This window comes from Hermetia illucens, chromosome 5 (assembly GCF_905115235.1).
Source record: "Hermetia illucens chromosome 5, iHerIll2.2.curated.20191125, whole genome shotgun sequence".
NCBI classification, from domain to species: Eukaryota; Metazoa; Arthropoda; class Insecta; order Diptera; family Stratiomyidae; genus Hermetia; species Hermetia illucens.
Window position 1 is genome coordinate 8,010,163 of NC_051853.1, and position 18,430 is coordinate 8,028,592.

The following is an 18,430-nucleotide window of genomic DNA, read 5'->3' on the forward strand; positions in this document are numbered from 1 at the left end:
ACTCCAGTTGACGGATGCGTTGGTCAAGATGATTGATTTGTTACTCTCAGTTGCCTCGAATGTTTATGCTTCTTTCCTTGCTGCCCTGCTGTTGCATGCGTGGGGATCTGGATTTTCTCCGAAGAGAATGACCTGTGTTTTTGCCTCATTGATTTTTACGCCCCAGGTCTGGTAGTATATGCAGAGATCTAATAGATTCTCCACAATCGCATTAGGTCCCTTACTGGGTCGGAGGCTAGATGAGAAGTTCAGTGTTTCGTCGTCAAGCTGTAACAGTTCTGTGCCGATCTCTGGGATTGGAGCGTCAGCCGGGAAAATGTTGAAAAGTGTAGGTCGTGAAATGAAACAGGAGAAGGTCGTCATGGCCCAGTAACTGAATTGCCAGCAGGGCATCATCAAACAATTGGAAGATCGGCATCTCTCGAAGGGATCCGGCAAACTCACAGGCACCTTACACCCTCAACTACCCGCAAAAAAAAATTCCACTGGTCACTGGGCACAAAATCAATGTTCCCCCGACTTGAAAAGAAAAAGGGTTGAAAGCAACCCTAAAGAATACGAGGGCCGACAAGACCCCCATTTTTGCGCAGAGCACCGAAGATTATGCGGCGATCTTCAAGCTTATTAAAGAAAAGGGGCTACACGCCACAACTAGTACCCTACCAACCTTAAAGACTCAGTCCTTGGCAATCCGCGGTCTCCACAGAGACACGAAACAGACCCGGCTGACATAATGCGAGAGCTCAATGAAGAGTACCCACACTTGAAGATCAAAAGCGTATCGAATCTGGCCACGCGAGCTGACAAGCTTCTCCATAGACAGAACCTAACGCTCCCGTTGAACTCGCAATCGGTGTTATTTATGGCTACGAAGTGGGGGTGATTTTAATGGGTGAGAATCTTACACGTTGCCCACCTGGCGCAGTAGCGACTTTTTAAGATTTCTACCTTCATAAAAAAAATCCAATCTGATTTGAGTAGTAGTCACTTACCCCAATTAGAACTACTTTCTAGGTTGGTGATAGTGATAGACGAAATTCTACATATATTGGAGAAGAGTGGGGTGAAGCGTCTTTGATTCACTCGTGGTAACACTCGCATGATACCTAATCTTCGACCATCTTCTTAGCGTCCGTATATTGCATAAAACAATCCTTCGACACCGAAGACTTCTCGAAATTGTACTATTTTTGTGAGTCTCATCTGCACCATTCCGACAAGCCTTTGGACATTATCATTCCTAGTGATCTCAATGCCAGGTACATGTCCTAGTTAGATACAATCCGTAGCTCCAACGGTCTTCGACTTCACGACTGGCTCACCTTCGACTTCACGACTGGCTCACCATATCTCCGTCCCGCCTTACACAGCTATATTGGCCGATACTTCCAAACATACCTTGATCTAACCCTATATAACACATGTCGTGCTTTTGAGTTAATATAAGGGAGCAAATGCCAACTTGTAACCACTTCGGTCACGTTGCTCCCAGGGCCGAGGTGAGACAGCGTCTGATGAGTTGCTTCTGCCCTAGACGAAACCGCAAGTCATATTTATATCTGATTTATTTTTTAAATCACTCAAACGGGGCATTAGAAAATGTCTCTCTTCCCTTTCAAGTAATAGAAAAACGTCATTTTTAATAAACGCAACTTTATTTCTTTATAAAAAACAAAAACATCTAAGCGGAAAGTCTTTATCAATTGTTAAAACTGTACATCTAATCAGTTTCCATGTTCACATTTTCCTCACCATAGATTTCTTGATATTGCTGCCCGAAACAGACTGCTGGTTTCTGGAGTATCTACGAAAATAACCCGACATATAACGATAATTCTATAAATGAAAATGAAATTTGCGCATTACCTCGGCCACAAGAGCTAAGACAGTTTTCTTCGGAAATTCTACTTCACTTCGAAAACCCCATGAATACAAAAACCTGAAATTATTCCGTGGGATTAAAATTTCAGTTTATGTTTGAGAAAACCGAACTCACTCTGCTTCAATTTTCCCTTCCGCTACGTGCTTCTCTCTAGATAAGTACAACTGCTTTGGATATGTTTCCGTTAGTAGTTTCTTAACATTACCAAAGTAGTTATGTGGCTCATTAAGCGATATACCTAATTTTTTCAAAAACTGACGAATTGCTTCTGCAAAAATGAAAATTGTTTAGCCCATTTTATAGTTGCCTGACATACATGAGATGAAAATAATATCCTGCTTATATGCGCCTGTTCTATTTCGATGAGTACTGGGAGCTCTGGGAGCACTGAACATGTCGACCTGTCTTTAGGCCGAAGTAATAATTTTTAAAGGGAGAATTAAAGAACTGGACGAAACCGTCAGTCAAATTTTTTTCTAAAAACTTATGTGTTTAACTCAAACAGAGGGGTGCGTAGACCACAAGAGATGGAATAAACTGCTTCCCAAATGATCCGATCCGTCATCAAGTGGATGTGGACTCAGGACTCCTTGCACCCTCAACAAAAATCCAGTTCGGCCTAGTTTAGGTCTAGGGATTTCACTTCAAAATAATTCGCACTCATGTCAATGGTTAAACTTTTGGAATATGGTTATCAGCTGCACCATCTTTTCAGCATAGTCATGGTAAAACTGTACACGGCCTGAGAGAATTCGGTATCTCGAGGAAATTGATAAGAATGACTAGGCTGATCCTGACCAAAGTGCGAGGCCAGATAAAAGCAGCAAGATCACTATCGAGATCATAGAACATCAACAACGGTCTAAGACAAGGGGATGACTTATCATGCGTCCTCTTTAACCTGGCCCTGGAGAAAGTGATCCGCGACGCAGATGTCAATGCCAAAGAACAAAGAATCAGCAACATCGAATCGCACTGGTCAAACGAAAACAATAAAAATAGGAGACTACAACTTTGAGATCGTTGAAAATTTCTCCTGCCAACAGAGACTACAACGGAAACGGTCGCGATGATTCTCAGAATACTCGCTTTCTCCAACTTTAGCGGGATTTCCAGCGATATAAGCTGGACATTCTGGGCGCAATACGCAATACGCAATACGGCTGTCATACGGAAGGTCGCGGTTCAAATCTCACTGGTGGCAGTGGAATTTGCATCGTGATTTGACGTCGGATACCAGTCGACTCAGCTGTGAATGAGTACCTGAGTCAAATCAGGGTAATAATCTCGGGCGAGCGCAATGCTGACCACATTGCCTCCTAGTGTACCGTTACGGTCTTAAATGAAGTGCTCTAACACACTTCAAGGCCCTGATCCAATATGGATTGTTGTGCCAACGATTATTATTATATTCTGGGCGCAAGCGAAGGAAGATGGTGCGACTCTGGAGAGTACTCCTTTCTCTCTTGCGGCAATGTGTTTTTGTACTTCGGAGCAGTGGTAGCAGACAAGAATCCGGTCTCGGGTTGCTTTTGACTTCTACCGCAAGGCGCGTTTTCTTGACTTGGGAGGCAGTTTTTGACAGACTTCTAAATGCAAGATTCCGGTCCAACATAAGAAGCATCACAATTGTATAATGCTACGTACCAAAACTTTCGATATAGTAGAGAAGGATGCTTTCTACGAGCAATTAAACGCAGTTCAGGGAAGGCTTCCTAAAGGTGATATTGTGATCGTGATGGGTGATCTGAATGTCAAGGTGCGATCTGACAACACCTTGCACGGACATGCGATTGGAAAACAAGGTCTTGGCGACCGTAATTTCATATTAGACTCCACTTACGTCTACAAACATAAGAGTTGGTCAAATTAACGTCCTGTGATTCTGCCTTTCACTCTTTGGTTTCAAAGATAGAGGACGCTACTCTGAAAGGCGATGGGGGTGTTTGTGGATATTAAAGGGGCGTTTGACTGTGTGCCCTTCCAAAAGCTCTGTGTTGCCGGCAGAGAGCATGGCGTTGATGAAACTTTAATTAAATTGATCTACGCTATGCTATGCAGCAGAGATTGTTGTGTGCTAAAGTGGGTGTTGATAGCTATCTAACAAAGGTAGCGACGAAAGGCTGCCCTCAATGAGGGGTGCTATGTGGAGAAAGTTAATCGACTAACTACTATCCGAACTGCAAAATCGGTCAATACACGCTCAAGCTTATGCAGATGACGCGGCTGTGCTAGCTGTTAGCCCAGATCTCGGAACGGTATGTACAAATACACGACACGCCGTTGGTTTGATTGACAGTTGGTGCCTCAGGCATGGACTTTCAGTAAATCCAAATAAAACTACAATGGTATTACTTGCAAAAAAGAAATAAACTGAATGGTCTTTGCCTTCCAAAAATGAGAAGTACAACTCTCCGAAGAAGTCAAATATCTGGGAGTTATTCTAGACAGGAAGCTTTTTTGGACCGAGGTAAAGATGAAACGAGCTCTCCCAGCTTATGGGCTGCGTAGGCGGACCTTTGCTTCAACATGTGGACTTAGGCCTCAGGTAGCAATGTGGATATATGATGCTATCATTAGGCCGAAGTTCGCTTATGCAACCTTAGTATAGTCGGTTAAGGTGAAACAAAAGAGTTTTCGCTGTAAACTAGCCACATTACAAAGAACTGTGTGTCTGGATATTACCGGTGCCATGACCACGACATCCGGCGCAGCTCTGAATGCATTAATCAATTTGCAGCCCTTGGATTTGTTTATTGAGAGCAGTTCAATGAGAGCATCTCATAGACTAATTCTATGTTGAAACAATGGCCATAGGGCACAGAGCATTGGAAGAACTGATTCCAGTTTTCGCAGTGCCTTTTTTGATTCTCGGATCCCCATACATTTGTTTGGTAGAAGATATGAAGTTATCTTGAAGAGAAAGAGAAAACTGGGACGAACCAGAAGAATGCGTGTCAGGATACACTGACGCCTTCTACACCGATGGCTAAAAAAAGAACAGGGTTCTGGGGCAGGAGTGTACCTCTCGAATAAAAACGGAAAGTGGGCTTTTCCCTTGGGATAATATACAACGGTCTTTCAGGCTGAAGTGTATGCGATCCTAAGGGCGGCAACCTGGATGATTGACGAGCGGTAGAAGGGCGGGCGCGTCGCAATCTGTAGCGATAGTCAAGCTGTATTGAGGGTGTTAAGCGGTTTTTTGATCATTTCAAAATGTAGGGAATGTAGAAATCGATTGAAGAGGGAGTAAGTTGCTCTCCGGTCCGGCATCCTAGTTGATGCGGACTTAGGACCCCGCAATTTTCAAAAAACTATTTTCAGCTCTGGCCAAGCTCTGATCAATAGGGCGGATTTGCACTCAATATAATTCGTAGTCATATTGTGTTCTGCGAATTACATAAAGGAGCATTTAACATCTGCAACCCGCTTCGATTACACTACTCCCAGGGCAGAGGTGAGGCAGCGTCTGACGATTTGCCTCTGCCCTGGTAAGAAACCGTAAAGCCGTCATCGCCTAATGCGATTGAACTCTGTTTCTAGATTCAATAAGGTGAAACTACTCTGGGTATCCGGTCATTGTAGTGTAGAGGAAAATGAAATCTCAGATGCTTTAGCAAAAGAGGGTTTAATTTCCCGGGTACCCTGGGTTGTCAGTAATGTCAGCTATTGTTGCTATTAAAAGCTGTAAATACGCTTTCCATAATGACAGCTGGCTGAGCTTTAATGCTGCTAAACACACCAAACGTTTCCTGTCAGAACCAAACAAACATATGGCAAAGTTTATCCTGTCGAAAAGCAGGAACACTTGGAGAAGTATTGTGGGCCGCCTAAAAGGCAATAATTCACTAGCTGGGCATATGTTCAGAATAGGAATTCTCCAAGATGACACGTACTCCCAGCGGAATCCACGGAACATTATCTATGTGAGTGGCCCGCCCATGGACGCATCAGATATTCGATTTTTGGTCCTGAGGTGCTACAACTGCAGCGAGTAGCATCATATCCACTAACGGAAATCCTGCGATACATAAACGAGTCCGGAATATTCCGTTAGACGGGAGAATCGAGTATAATGGACCACTAGGGTCTGAGCGCTTAGAGGCTTTCCCTCTCCCCCACCTCAAACACTCACACTTCTCCACTTGTGGATGAAATGACTAGTCACCGTAATCCACGGATACGAACTGTACTCCATGCAGAAGAAGAGTAGAAGAGAAATCATTTTGGCCATGAATACACTCAAACGAAGTAAAGCCTGGGCTGGACTGTCTCCCCGCAGAGTTATTTATCGCTGTGCATGTAGTTATGAGTGACCTGCTGCTCCTTCCACTCGTACAAAACTCTTGGGAAACCGAGAGCTTTCAGGTAGAGTGGAGAAAGGGGATTATCGTCAAGATCCTAAAGAAGGGGACTCGTTTTGAGTGTGACAATTGGAGGGGTGTCTGTGGGGTCCCTGCGGTCGATAATAGCTAAAAGTTTGATCGACAGAGAGCAGGCTAGTTTCCGTTCCGGATCTCCTGCATTCACCACATCAACACCTTACCGATCATTTTGGAACAGTGCGCGAAGTTTAGATCTTCATTTCATCTGCTCTTCAACGATTTCGAAAAAGCTTTCGATAGCGTGAACAGGGAGTGTATCTGGTGTGCTCTACGTAGGAGGGACATTCCAGAGAAACTAATAGCTACTATCAGAGCCTCATATGATGGCGCGAAATGTCACGCGCTGCACTTAGGCAAAATCTCGGAGGATTTTGAGGGCCAAAGCGGAGTCCGCCAGGGTTGCATCCTGTCACCGATATTATTTCTTGTTGCTATCGTTGATGTTCTTTATGCTTTCTTGTTCGAAGGACATGGAGGAATTCAATGGACAATGACATCTTTTCTCAAACACCTCGACTACACTGACGACATCTGCTTGCTCTCTCACCGGGTCATGGACCTTGGTCACGTGGCTCTGGATTTGGAAAGAAAGGCAAGTCGAGTTGGATTGAAGATAAACACCAACAAAACCAAAGTTCTAAGTCTGACGCAGCAACGCACTCTCCTTATTTGCATTAATGGGCAGAGCATCGAAATCGTCGATAAATTTGTATATCTAGGAAGCGTGGTTTCTGCGGACGATGGATGTCGCCCGACGCATTAACAACGCTAGATCCGCTGCCCTGTCTAAAATCTGGAAATGCAGTTGTTGCACCAAGATCAAGATGAGGCTGTTTTGTGTTGCTATGTGGAAGTAGAACAGGGAAAGGGAAATCCACTGTTACCCAGAAGCTCCAAGCTTTCATCAATACCTGCCTGCGTCGTATCATTAGAGTGCGTTGGCCTCGGGGAGTGCGAGCTGAAACGCATTTCGGGTAACCGCGAACGATGGCGCGAAGGCGTGGCTGACACACTGTACCGCACGAAGGGGTGAATGGAAAACATATATATTAGGTTGGGGAAAAAGTAATGTCGTATTTTATCAATAGATGGCGACACTTCAACATATCTTGTGCTGTACTTATCGCATCGGGTCATACTATACGGAGAAGACGACAATCTGGGCTACAGGTGTCTCTTTGATAGTTTTATAATCGTACGTTTCAGTCTCAAGTTATAGCGCGTCAAAATGGAGTCCACCAAGGAAGAAATTCGACATATTTTACATTTTTACTACCTGAGAGGTAAAAATGCAACGAAGGCAGCCATAAAAATTTGTTAAGTTTATGGGTCCGATACTGTAACCATTCGCATAGCACAGCGTTGGTTCGATCGATTTCGTTCTGGTGTAGTGGATGTCGAAGATGCACCCCGTACTGGCACGCCAATCGTCATAGAAACCGATAAAATCGTCGAAATCATCCAAGTAAGCCAACATGTGAGCATTCGCTCGATTTCCCCAGGAACTGGGTAAGGACCATAAAACCGTTTGGAACCATTTGCAGAAGATTGGATTCCAAAAACCGTCAGCGATGCACTGCTGAAACGGAACGAATTCGACCCATTTTTGAAGTGGATGGTGCCTGGTGATGAAAAGTGGATCACGTACGAAAATCTCAAGCGAAAAAGATCATGGCCGAAGCGCGGCGAGTCGGCCCATACCATCGCCAAGCCCGGATTGACGGCCAGGAAGGTTTTGCTGTGTGTTTGGTGGGATTGGAAGGGAATCATCCACTATGAGCTGCTCAACTATGGCCAGACCCTCAATTCGGTCCTCTACTGTGAGCAACTCGACCGTTTGAAGCAGCCGATTGACCAGAAGCAGCCAGAATTGGTCAATAGGAATGGTGTTCTGTTCCACCACGACAACGCTCGGCCTCACACATCTTTGATGACCCGCCAGAAGCTACGGGAGCTCGGATGGGATGTCCTATCGCACCCACCGTATAGTCCGGACCTGGCACCAAGTGATTACCATCTCTTCCGGTCCATGCAAAACGCTCTTGGTGCTACTAAGTTCGAATCAAAAGAGGCTTGCGAAAACTGGTTGGCTGATTTTTTTGCAAACAAGGAGGGGGGGGGGGGGGGGGGCATACTATTAACATAGTATGCTGGTCTCAAGCCCAGGTAAAGGAGGAGGGTTTGAGGCAACGTACTCTGTACTATCCTCAGTAAAACAAAAATAAAATGCTGAGATCAGGGAAAGAGATAGATAGAGGATAGTTGGAGTTATTCTACTATGCTAAATCCTACCTGATCTCTCTTGGTGACAGGCCCTGCGACAGGTCGACCAAGAAAATGCATACAATGTCGTTACAAACATGATGATCGGATTGAATCACAAGCTTCGGAAAAATGCTAGGTCGTCCATCTCAGTCGACGCGGCAGGACGGACCCCGGTCCTGTCGAGAAATGGGCAAGGGTTCTTGACGCATGGACGGCGTCAGGACGTAAGCAAGTTAGTCCGCACACAACGAACAAAACAACTACGTGTCTGCACGCTAAATGTTGGTACCCTAACTGGAAAGACCGAGGAACTCGCAAGAGCCCTTCGGAAAAGGTGCATTGACATCTGCGCTCTGCAAGCAACCCGATGGTCTGGTGCCAAAAGCTGCGACATTCAACGCGAACGCGGTAAAAATGGCTACAAACTTCTCTATTTTGGTAACCCACACACTCAATATGGTGTTGGCATTGCCATCTCAGAGGGTTTCCGTGATACCATTAAAGAAGCCGAACGATTTGATGATCGGCTGATGAGGCTCACCATTATATCAGCTGATCGCACTATTCACTTCTTCACCGCGTATGCACCACAGACAGGTCGACCTGATGCCGAGAAAGATGCCTTCTGGCAACTTCTCGATGAAAAGACTTGTCACGTGCCTGCTGACGATTACATAATCATTGCGGCGACCTTAATGGTCATGTGGGTGAAAAGGCAGACGGTAACAGGTGCTATGGGGGAAGGGGGTTCGGAACGCGCAATGAAGGTGGCGAGCGTATAATCGATTTTGCGGACACCCATGACCTTGTACTTATGAATACACGGTTCATCAAACGATTGTCTCATCTTCCCACATTTTATAGTGGGAACCATAAAACGCAAATCGACTATATTCTCATAAGACGCCAACATTTTACCACTGTCACTGATTGCAAAGTCGTTCCCTATGAGACCATCGCACCTCAACATCGGCCGTTGATTGCCGTCCTGCGAATTAAGCCATCGATAAGGAGACACGATCCACAAAGCGGCCTCTGCAACCCTCGGGGTCACCAAGCCGGGTAAGCGGTACATCAACCGAGATACTTGACTTAGGAATGATGATGTTGAAATGAAGGTCCGTGAAAAGAAACGCCTCTACCACAAATTTCTCGACGATAAAACGCCTGCTAATTGGCAAATTTATAAGAATTCCAACCGGGAAGCAAAGAAAGCGGTCGCTGTCACCCGAGCGAACCACATCAAGAATCTTTACGATAAACTGGACACTCGGGATGGCGAGAGAGATCTGTATCGACTTGCTAAAAGCCGTGATGAACGCACACAGGGTATCGAACATTTCTGTTGTGTTAATGACAAGAACGGTACTTTGCTTACCAACCGTTGAGCCGCAACGGATAGATGGCGAGAATACTTCGAGCAGATTTCAAATGAAGAATTTGCTCATCCTCCACTTCCACAATCATTGGCGACATTTGGAGCAGTTCCACCAGTCAGCGCAACTGAAGTCGAGGAGGCAATAAAACAAATGAAATCGGGGAAAGCAACAGGACCTGACGACATCGCATCTGAGCTCTGGAAAGCGAAGAGCTGGGACCCAACACTGTGGCTCAGTGAATTCTTTAACCGGGTTATTCAGGAAGGAAGAACACCATCTGACTGGCAAGAAAGTACCACTGTTCCAATATGGAAAAAGAAAGGTAGCCCAGCAGAATGTTCAAGTTACCGTCCGATCCGGTTACTTTCCCATACCATGAAGATTTTTGAACGCATTCTTGACAACCGTATTCGCGAAATCGTTGAAATAACCGTGAATCAAGCCGGATTTGTCAAGAACTGCGGAACTACTGACGCAATACACGCTGCGCGGTTACTCATGGAGAAACACCGTGAGAAGCATCGTCCTCTTTACATTGCCTTTCTGGATCTAGAGAAAGCGTTTCATCGTGTACCACACGAACTCATCTGGTATGCTTTACGACAACACTTCGTGCCAGAAGAACTCGTGCGCTGGGTTCAATTGCTCTACCACGATCCGAAAAGTAAAGTTCGAAGTATGGCGGGTGTATCAAAACCGCTTCGTGTCTCTGTTGGTGTTCATCAAGGAACCGCCCCCTCACCACTCCTCTTTGTTCTTGTTATGGACACCGTCACACGGGATATCCAACGTCCAGCGCCCTACACACTGCTTTATGCAGATGATGTTTTCCTAGCATCTGATAGCAAAATGATCTCGAGCTACTTGTTCAAAAATGGAATGATCGCCTCATGCAACACGGTCTCAGATTGAATTTAAACAAAACTGAATTTTTGACGACCGATCCCCATGAAACAGGCACAATCACTGTCAGCGGCAGTGATCTGCCCAGAACTGAGCGATTTAGATACCTCGGGTCAACGCTATCAGCCGATGGAGAGCTGCGTTATGAAATTGCTTCACGCATTAACGCAACCTGGATGAAGTGGCGTTCCACAACTGGTGTCCTTTGTGATCGACGTATCAACGAACGTCCAGTTGCTCTCTATGATTCTGAGTGTTGGCCGACCATAAAAGACAATGAACGGCGTCTTGCGGTAATGGAGACGAAGATGCTACGTTGGACTAGTGGCGTCACACGTTTAGATCACATCCGAAATGAGGATATCCGCGATCGTTATGGGGTTGCACCGATCGTGGAAAAGTTGCGAGAGAGGCGTCTTCGATGGTATGGTCACGCAATTCGTGCAAACGAGAATTCACTTGCCAAGATTGGTCTGAACATCGAAGTTGATAGTAAACGACCAAAAGGCAGACCTAAGCAACGGTGGCTTGATACGCTGGATGGGGATTTGAAAGCCTCGAGATTGCACCCAGATCAGGCATTCGATAGAGCCAAATGGCGAAGCCGATCACGACGAGTCGACCCCGCTTGTGAACGGGACAAAGGCTGAAGAAAAAGAAGAAGAGGAAGCGTGGTTTTTGCGGACGGTGGATGTCGCCCGACGCATTTTACAACGCTAGATCCGCTTCTGCTGCCCTGTCTAAAATCTGGAAATGCAGTTGTTGCATCAAGATCAAGTTGAGGCTGTTTTGTGTTGCTATGTGGAAGTAGGACATGGAAAGGGAAATCCACTGTTACTCAGAAGCTCCAAGCTTTCATCAATACCTGCCTGCGTCGTAACATCGGAGTGCGCTGACCTGGGGGAGTGCGAGCTGAAGCGCATTTCGGGTAACCGCGAGCGATGGCGCGAAGACGTGGTTGATACACTGTACCGCATGAAGGGGTGAAGGGCAACCATATATATATAGCCCCAACTCACAAGGAAGAGCAATGTAAAAGCGAATGAGAGTAACAAGGCACACTCCATCTAAATTATTTCACTTACCTTCATTAATAGACCCGCCCTTCATAAAAATAAATGATAAAACCAGGAACAACAGTGACATATTTTTCTTTTGCGCCGGGGTATGTTCAAGCTCACTCGCAGGGTCCAGTGTTGAAACACAAATATATTGTGGAGGAGTCTTATTTGGAATTTGCACTATTTTTGATCCATAAATCTGTAAAAGCGATAATATCGGTTATCTGCATAATTACTATAACTTTATCGATGGTTACCTCCAGTAAAATTTCCTGAGCTTGTTGTAAACATGCGGAGAACGCTTTTGAATTACCGCCGAGGACATGAGTGGTTAGATCCACTCGTTTTATCGGAATTTTGCTGAGCGAGTTGTTCAGCATATATTTCACGAACTTAATAGCTGTCGAGCGTGGCACTGAAGTTACTTGAGATTGCGAAGGGCGCTGTGACTGCGACATATTTAGGCTACGGACATGCAAACAACTTTCAGCGAAATTCGTATCAACCGGTGTTTGAATATATGAGCGCCCACCCGTAAACAAAGAACGTACTGTCAGGGAAAAGTGTTTACTAGTGAATGAATACGTTCAATGACTTGTCAGCAACTCAAACTTTTCATTTCAATTTCAATTATTTCCACGGGGAGGGTCGAATCAAAAGGTACTTTTCCGAGAGAGGAGGAATTTTCGTTCGCATTGGTGCGTATTTTATTAAAGATTTACCTATTTCCCTGGGTGGTTTCGCTTATGAAAGTATTTCTATGAAATGGGGCCGATTGTCGGTTGAAAAATCGACTGGTTTGGTCAGTTTGTGGCACAGCTGCTCCTCTGATGGGGGACCATATGGGGCTGCTTGGCGCGAAATCTATGCTTAATGATCAAACAAGTGTAACTGGTTGTCATTTCACGTACCCTGTTGGGAAAGGAGTGCATTTGAAGGGAGTACAACGAGACCTTCATCGTTTTCTGTATTATCTTGAATCCTTCAGGAAAAGCAAAAAAAACCACTTCATGATGGCTTCCAGTCAAATGATTATATCAAAACAAAATGTACACATTATACACCTTATATTTACTCATTTAAAATCTAAACAATAGTTGGATGATCGTAAATAATATTTTTGCTCCGAGAGTTGTTCACTTCACTTTTTTGCTCTCAGCAGACGCTTCCGGCTTCGTCAGTGGATTTGCTTCGTGCGCCGTCTCATTAGGCGTGTTATCCGTGCTTGTGACGCTGTTATTCTTTTTGACAGGGAATGGACAAGAGTCTCCTTTGCACTGGAATGGAAATTCCGGCCCAGATTTGATCACATTTCCGTCGGCGTCCTTTTTCTCCCACGGATTCCAATAGCGAAGCAGGATTGGTTGAAAGAACTTATGCCAGATGAACAGCAGAATGGGAATGATGAAGCAAGGCACACAAACCATGTTAGCTTCTTTACTCAAGTGAAAACTGACAACTGCAAATCAAATTACGCTCAGACAACTTAGAATCACTTCCTAGTACGATAAATGGTCAGCACATCAATCTTTTCAATGAATCAGCTGATTCCCAAGGTTTTAAACGTCAATTTACCCGAAATTCAATTTGCATATTCAGCGAAAATTTAGATGCAGAGAAAAAATTTGAGTGAAATTTCTAGAAATGAGTGAAACAAACTGCTTGCCCGGTTGCCGGGTTTTAAAATATTTAGAGCTTTAAAAATACAATATCTTCGATGCTACGTACAGTGTTTAGAACCTTAAGTCGACACAATGTCTGCTCTACCAGCCTAAACACTTGTTCAAACAAGAATTGGAATATTTTTTTTTGAGAATTGTGGGGTCCTAAGTCTGCATCAACTTAATGCCGGACCGGACCAAATGGGGAGCAATTTACTCCCTCTTTTTTTGGTCCACGGACATCTCGTTTAGGGCTTAGCACCCAAACTTTCAAAAAATAGGCGATGACGGCTTTACGATTTTTTACCAGGGCAGAGGCAAATCGTCAGACGCTGCCTCACCTCTGTCCTGGGAGCAGCGTGACCGAAGCGGCTCGCAGATGGTAAATGCTCCTCTATAAAATTCGCAGGACACAACATGACTATGAATTATATTGCTCCTACGGCAGAGGTGAGATAACGTCTTACGATTTGCCTCTGCCCTGGTAAGAAACCGTAAAGCCGTCATTGCCTATTTTTTGAAGAATTACAAATTAAAACAAGAAATTCAAGGTGCATCCAAAACATCATAAGATGCGGAAAATATCAGAACTGATGGTGCGTTTTGTGACTGCCTTTGAATATGTTGATGCGATTGCAATTTTGAAATCATCCGATCTTGGTATCTATGTCAATCCCAAGGTTTTGATGTAATTGTCTCCTTCCTCGTTGAGGTCTAACGATATCTTGTGGTTGTATTTGTTTTAACAACCGCTCGTCATTTGCACACCATTTTCTGAGCCTGAATCCGGCTTGAGCGAGTAGTATGCTGAGCTCCGATTCAGTCTTCAATAATTTCGGAATACTGTTGCATCCGGTCATTATGTCATCGACATAGCAATTTTGGAGTATTGCTTTTGATGCGTAAGGATATTTTAATTGCCCTTCCTTTGCGAGTTTTTCCAAGCATTTAGTCGCAAGGTATGGTGCTGATCTTGTCCTATATGTGACTGAATTCAGTTGATATTGTCGTATGGGCTCATCAGGGCTACGCTTCCAGAAAATTAGTTGAAAATTTCTGTCTTCTGGGCAGAGTTCAATCTGGCGGTACATCTTCTCAATGTCTGCTGTCATGACATGCCTCGGTTATCTGAAACGAAGAAGAATAGATAATAGTTCGTCTTGGATGGTTGGACCCTCGAGTAGGATGTCGTTGAGTGCGACGTTGGACCTAGTTTTGGCTGATGCAACATGACTCTAACTTTCGTCGTGGTACTATCTGGCTTAATGACGCAGTGATGAGGTAAATAGTAGTACGTGCTTGGAACCTTTGTTATTTCCTGCATGTGACTTAAAGCTAGATAATAATAATAATAATAATCGTTGGCGCAACATTCCATATTGGATCAGGGACTACTTGAAGTGTGTTAGAGCAATTCATTCAAGACCGTAATTGTACACTACAGTATACTGTAGAAGGTGATGTGGTCAGCATTGCGCTTGCCCGAGACTGGTCGGAGTCGACTGGTATCCGACGTAAAATCACGATACAAATCCCACTGCCACTAATGAGATTTGAACCGCGACCTTCAGTACGATAGCCTTGTGCTCTAACCACTAACCACTAGCAGCTATCCTGATACAAAACAGATACTCCTTCATAAATTTAATATATTCCTTTTGTAACTCCAGTTGACGTAGTAGCTTGCGCTCTAAACCGTGGAATCTGCGCTGAGCCGTGTCTTTGGAATTGCCCAGAGCTGCCGGATCAGTGGTGAAAGGCAGCGAAACTTCGTATCTACCTTCTGCAGTTCGCTTTGTCGACCGAGCGTAATGTGCTTCGTATTGTTTCTCACCGGGAGATAGGCGTTGTTTAACTTGAGGAGCATTGTCTAAACTCCAGAAGCATTCCACTTGTTTAGATAGAATATCTTCATTGACTCCGATTCCGTACGTAATTTAGTCACTGCTAGTGGTTCCACTGATTCCTCCTGCAACAATCCAGCCTAACGAAGCATTCTGAAGAATGGAAAGGTTGTTGCCTAACCGTATTTGCCCTATCGACAGTAGTTGGTAATAAAATTCTACACCAAGGAGTAGACCTACTTGATCAGGTTGATAAAAGTAAGGATCAGCCATCTGTATATTGTGTGGAATCTGCCAAGTGCTAACATCAATTTGTCTTGAAGGTTGTGCGGAAATTATGTGAGGCAGTACGAATGGTTCTACTCTTGTTGAGAATGCTGTCACCTGTCATTTTAACAAAAAAATCACTTGTGCTGTGGTGTGCTGACGTCCATATCCAATGCCTTGAATTTTAATATCACTCAATTGCTGATTTAGTTGAAGTTTCTTGCAAATCCGCTGGGACAGGATGTTGATTTGGGATCCCGAATCCAGAATGGCTCCACAATTGATGGTGATGCCATTATTGGCTTGTATGCTAACAAGGTGGTGGTCAAAGGGTAGTATAGGTCCTAAGGCGAAACGTGGATTAGTACCCACAATGAAGCATAAAACCTGGGAAACGCCTGCTGAGCCAGCACCAACAGCTCTACTACCAAACCCTACCTCCACCTCCACGTGGGACCGCTGGGAGCTCTTTCTTAACGAAAAGCTGCAGACGGAGAAGGATGAAGGCGAGTCTCCCGCGTTTAAAAACGGGACAAATTGTACCAACTGATCCTCCAGGTTGGGGGTTGGGTAGGGCTGACAACCCTACACGGAAAACAACTTGTTACGAAGCCACAACAGGAGCCTCGGACTGGACGGATTATACAACGACGAACCCGGCAACGACAACGGAATAATGATTTGCGCATTTTCTCATGGAACGCGCGCTCCAGGGATGAAGCTGATGAGCAGCCAGCCGTTACCCTTTCCCAATATAAGGCTAATATGAAGCACTGCAAGAGATGCACTGAACAAGGGCCGGCTTCCTGGAGAAGAGCCACTATACCATATATTACAGTGACCGTAGAGTAAACCATGTCCTCGGAGTAGGTTTCTTAGTCAGCCGAAAAATGAAACCTGGTGTTATCGGCTTTGAAAATATTAGCGAGCGGCTATGCACTCTGCGCTTGCGAGGCAAATTTAGAAATTTGAGCCTCATTAACGTTCATGCCTCTACAGAGGAAACTGCAGAGTTGGAGAAGGATACCTTCTACGAGGTAGTAGAACGAACCCTCGAAGCATGTCCCAGATATGATATCAAAATCATAGTTGGGGATTCTAACAGCCAATCAGGTAAGGAGCCCGTATTCAGGCGGTATGTTGGCTCCCATAGCTTAAACCAAAATACAAACGATAATGGACTGCGAATCATTCAATTAGCAGTGTCACACGAAGTGTTGATCAAACGCCGCCACCTCTCAGCTTTGATGAATGTCAGAACATAGAGGGGGGTCAATGTAGACTCGGATCACTATCTCGTTGGCATGGTGTTCCGAGCTCTAATAACACTATCACCCAGAATCCCCTCTGCTAATCAGATGAGAGTTAACACTGAAGCCATCCACAACACAGCCCTCCGCAACAACTAGAGAAAGAGTCGGAACGGCTGGTTTGACGATGAATGTAAGCTATCAACGGAATGTAAAAATGCTGCATACCGAGTAATGTTGCATTCTCAAAGAACGCGGACACGCGCGGAGACTTATCACGAACTCCGGCGAGCGGAGAAGCGACTTCACAGACGGAAAAAGGAAGTCCCAACTACTGGCGTATGCTGACGATATCGACATCATGGGAAGAACCATCCGAGGCGTACAAACTGTCTCCATCCAGATCGAGCGGTGATTGGCGCGAGGTCTTGGACTGCATATCAATGAAGGCAAGATGAAGTACCAAAGAACAAAGAATCAGCAACATCGAATTGCACTGGTCAAATCAAAACAATAAAAATTGGAGACTACAACTTTGAGATCGTTGAAAATTTCTGCTATCTAGGGTCAGAAATCAGAACCGACAACAGCTACGATGATGAAACCCGCGAACGGTTGTTGGCAGCCAACAGAGCCTATTTCAGTTTACAAAAACTGTTTCGCTCGAAACGCCTCACCATAGGATCAAAGCTCTTACTGTACAAGACTATGATCTTGCCAGTCTTCATGTATTCCTCGGAGACTTGAGTTCTTAGCAAAAGAAATTGCGAACTCTTGGTCGCGTTCGAGAGAAGAATCCTCCGAAGAATTTTTGGCCCCCTACATGAGGATGGACGATTTCGAAGCCTACATAACGACGAAATCTATGAGCGATACCATGAAAGTCCGGTTGTGGGTAAAATCCGGCTCAATAGGTCACGGTGGGCGGGCCACTTAATCCATATGGATGAGGAAGATCCAGCCCGGAAAGTCTATAAGGGCAATATCTATGGTGGACAAAGAAGACGAGGCAGACCCTGCCTGAAATGGAACGATGACGTAGGTCAGGACGCCAGAGAGCTTTTAGGGATATCGAATTCGTGGAACTCGGCGGAAAACTGGATGTCTGGAGTTCCTTATTAAGGCAGCCCTAGATCGGATACCGGCTGTTGCGCCGTTGATGATGATGATGGGCTTTGACGAAATCGATGAAGAGGATATATTTGACGTAATTAATACTCCTGAAGTGCCACTTTGAATGTAGATATATGGTTTAAGAATAAAAATTCCCCTCACCTCACGTGCCTAGATCAATTTTCAAAATTTATGATTATCATATCACTAAGGAACAGGCAAGATCTACACAGATATAGTAATTTGGAAAATGCATTGCGTGAGACGGTCGGCAAAATCGGTTGCGAAGACCATGATAGTGTAAACTCAGCTTAACAAAGGAAAATTCTGAGTGAAAAACGAGCTCTCATCTCATCTGTTTTCGGGCAGTTCCGATTAGCTCTCTTCAGCAGCTGCGAGATGTGAGTTGAATTGGGAATT

General features: G+C 44.8%; 2 protein-coding genes across 2 annotated transcripts; both read right to left on the reverse strand.

Annotated features, from left to right (window-relative positions):
* Window positions 1-1,642: 1,642 nt before the first annotated feature.
* LOC119656661 (non-structural maintenance of chromosomes element 3 homolog) lies at window positions 1,643-12,450 on the reverse strand. The gene is made up of 5 exons (XM_038063140.1): window positions 12,133-12,450; window positions 11,900-12,074; window positions 1,997-2,150; window positions 1,867-1,939; window positions 1,643-1,804 (listed from the first exon to the last, which is right to left on the reverse strand). Exons 1-5 carry the CDS (start codon window positions 12,331-12,333, stop codon window positions 1,721-1,723), a joined length of 687 nt encoding a protein of 228 aa, XP_037919068.1. The 5' UTR covers window positions 12,334-12,450; the 3' UTR covers window positions 1,643-1,720.
* A 475-nt stretch (window positions 12,451-12,925) lies between these two features.
* Window positions 12,926-13,519, reverse strand: LOC119656666 (UPF0729 protein CG18508). The gene has a single exon (XM_038063144.1). The coding sequence runs from the start codon at window positions 13,300-13,302 to the stop codon at window positions 13,012-13,014; it is 291 nt and encodes a 96-aa protein (XP_037919072.1). The 5' UTR covers window positions 13,303-13,519; the 3' UTR covers window positions 12,926-13,011.
* Between the last annotated feature and the right edge of the window lie 4,911 nt (window positions 13,520-18,430).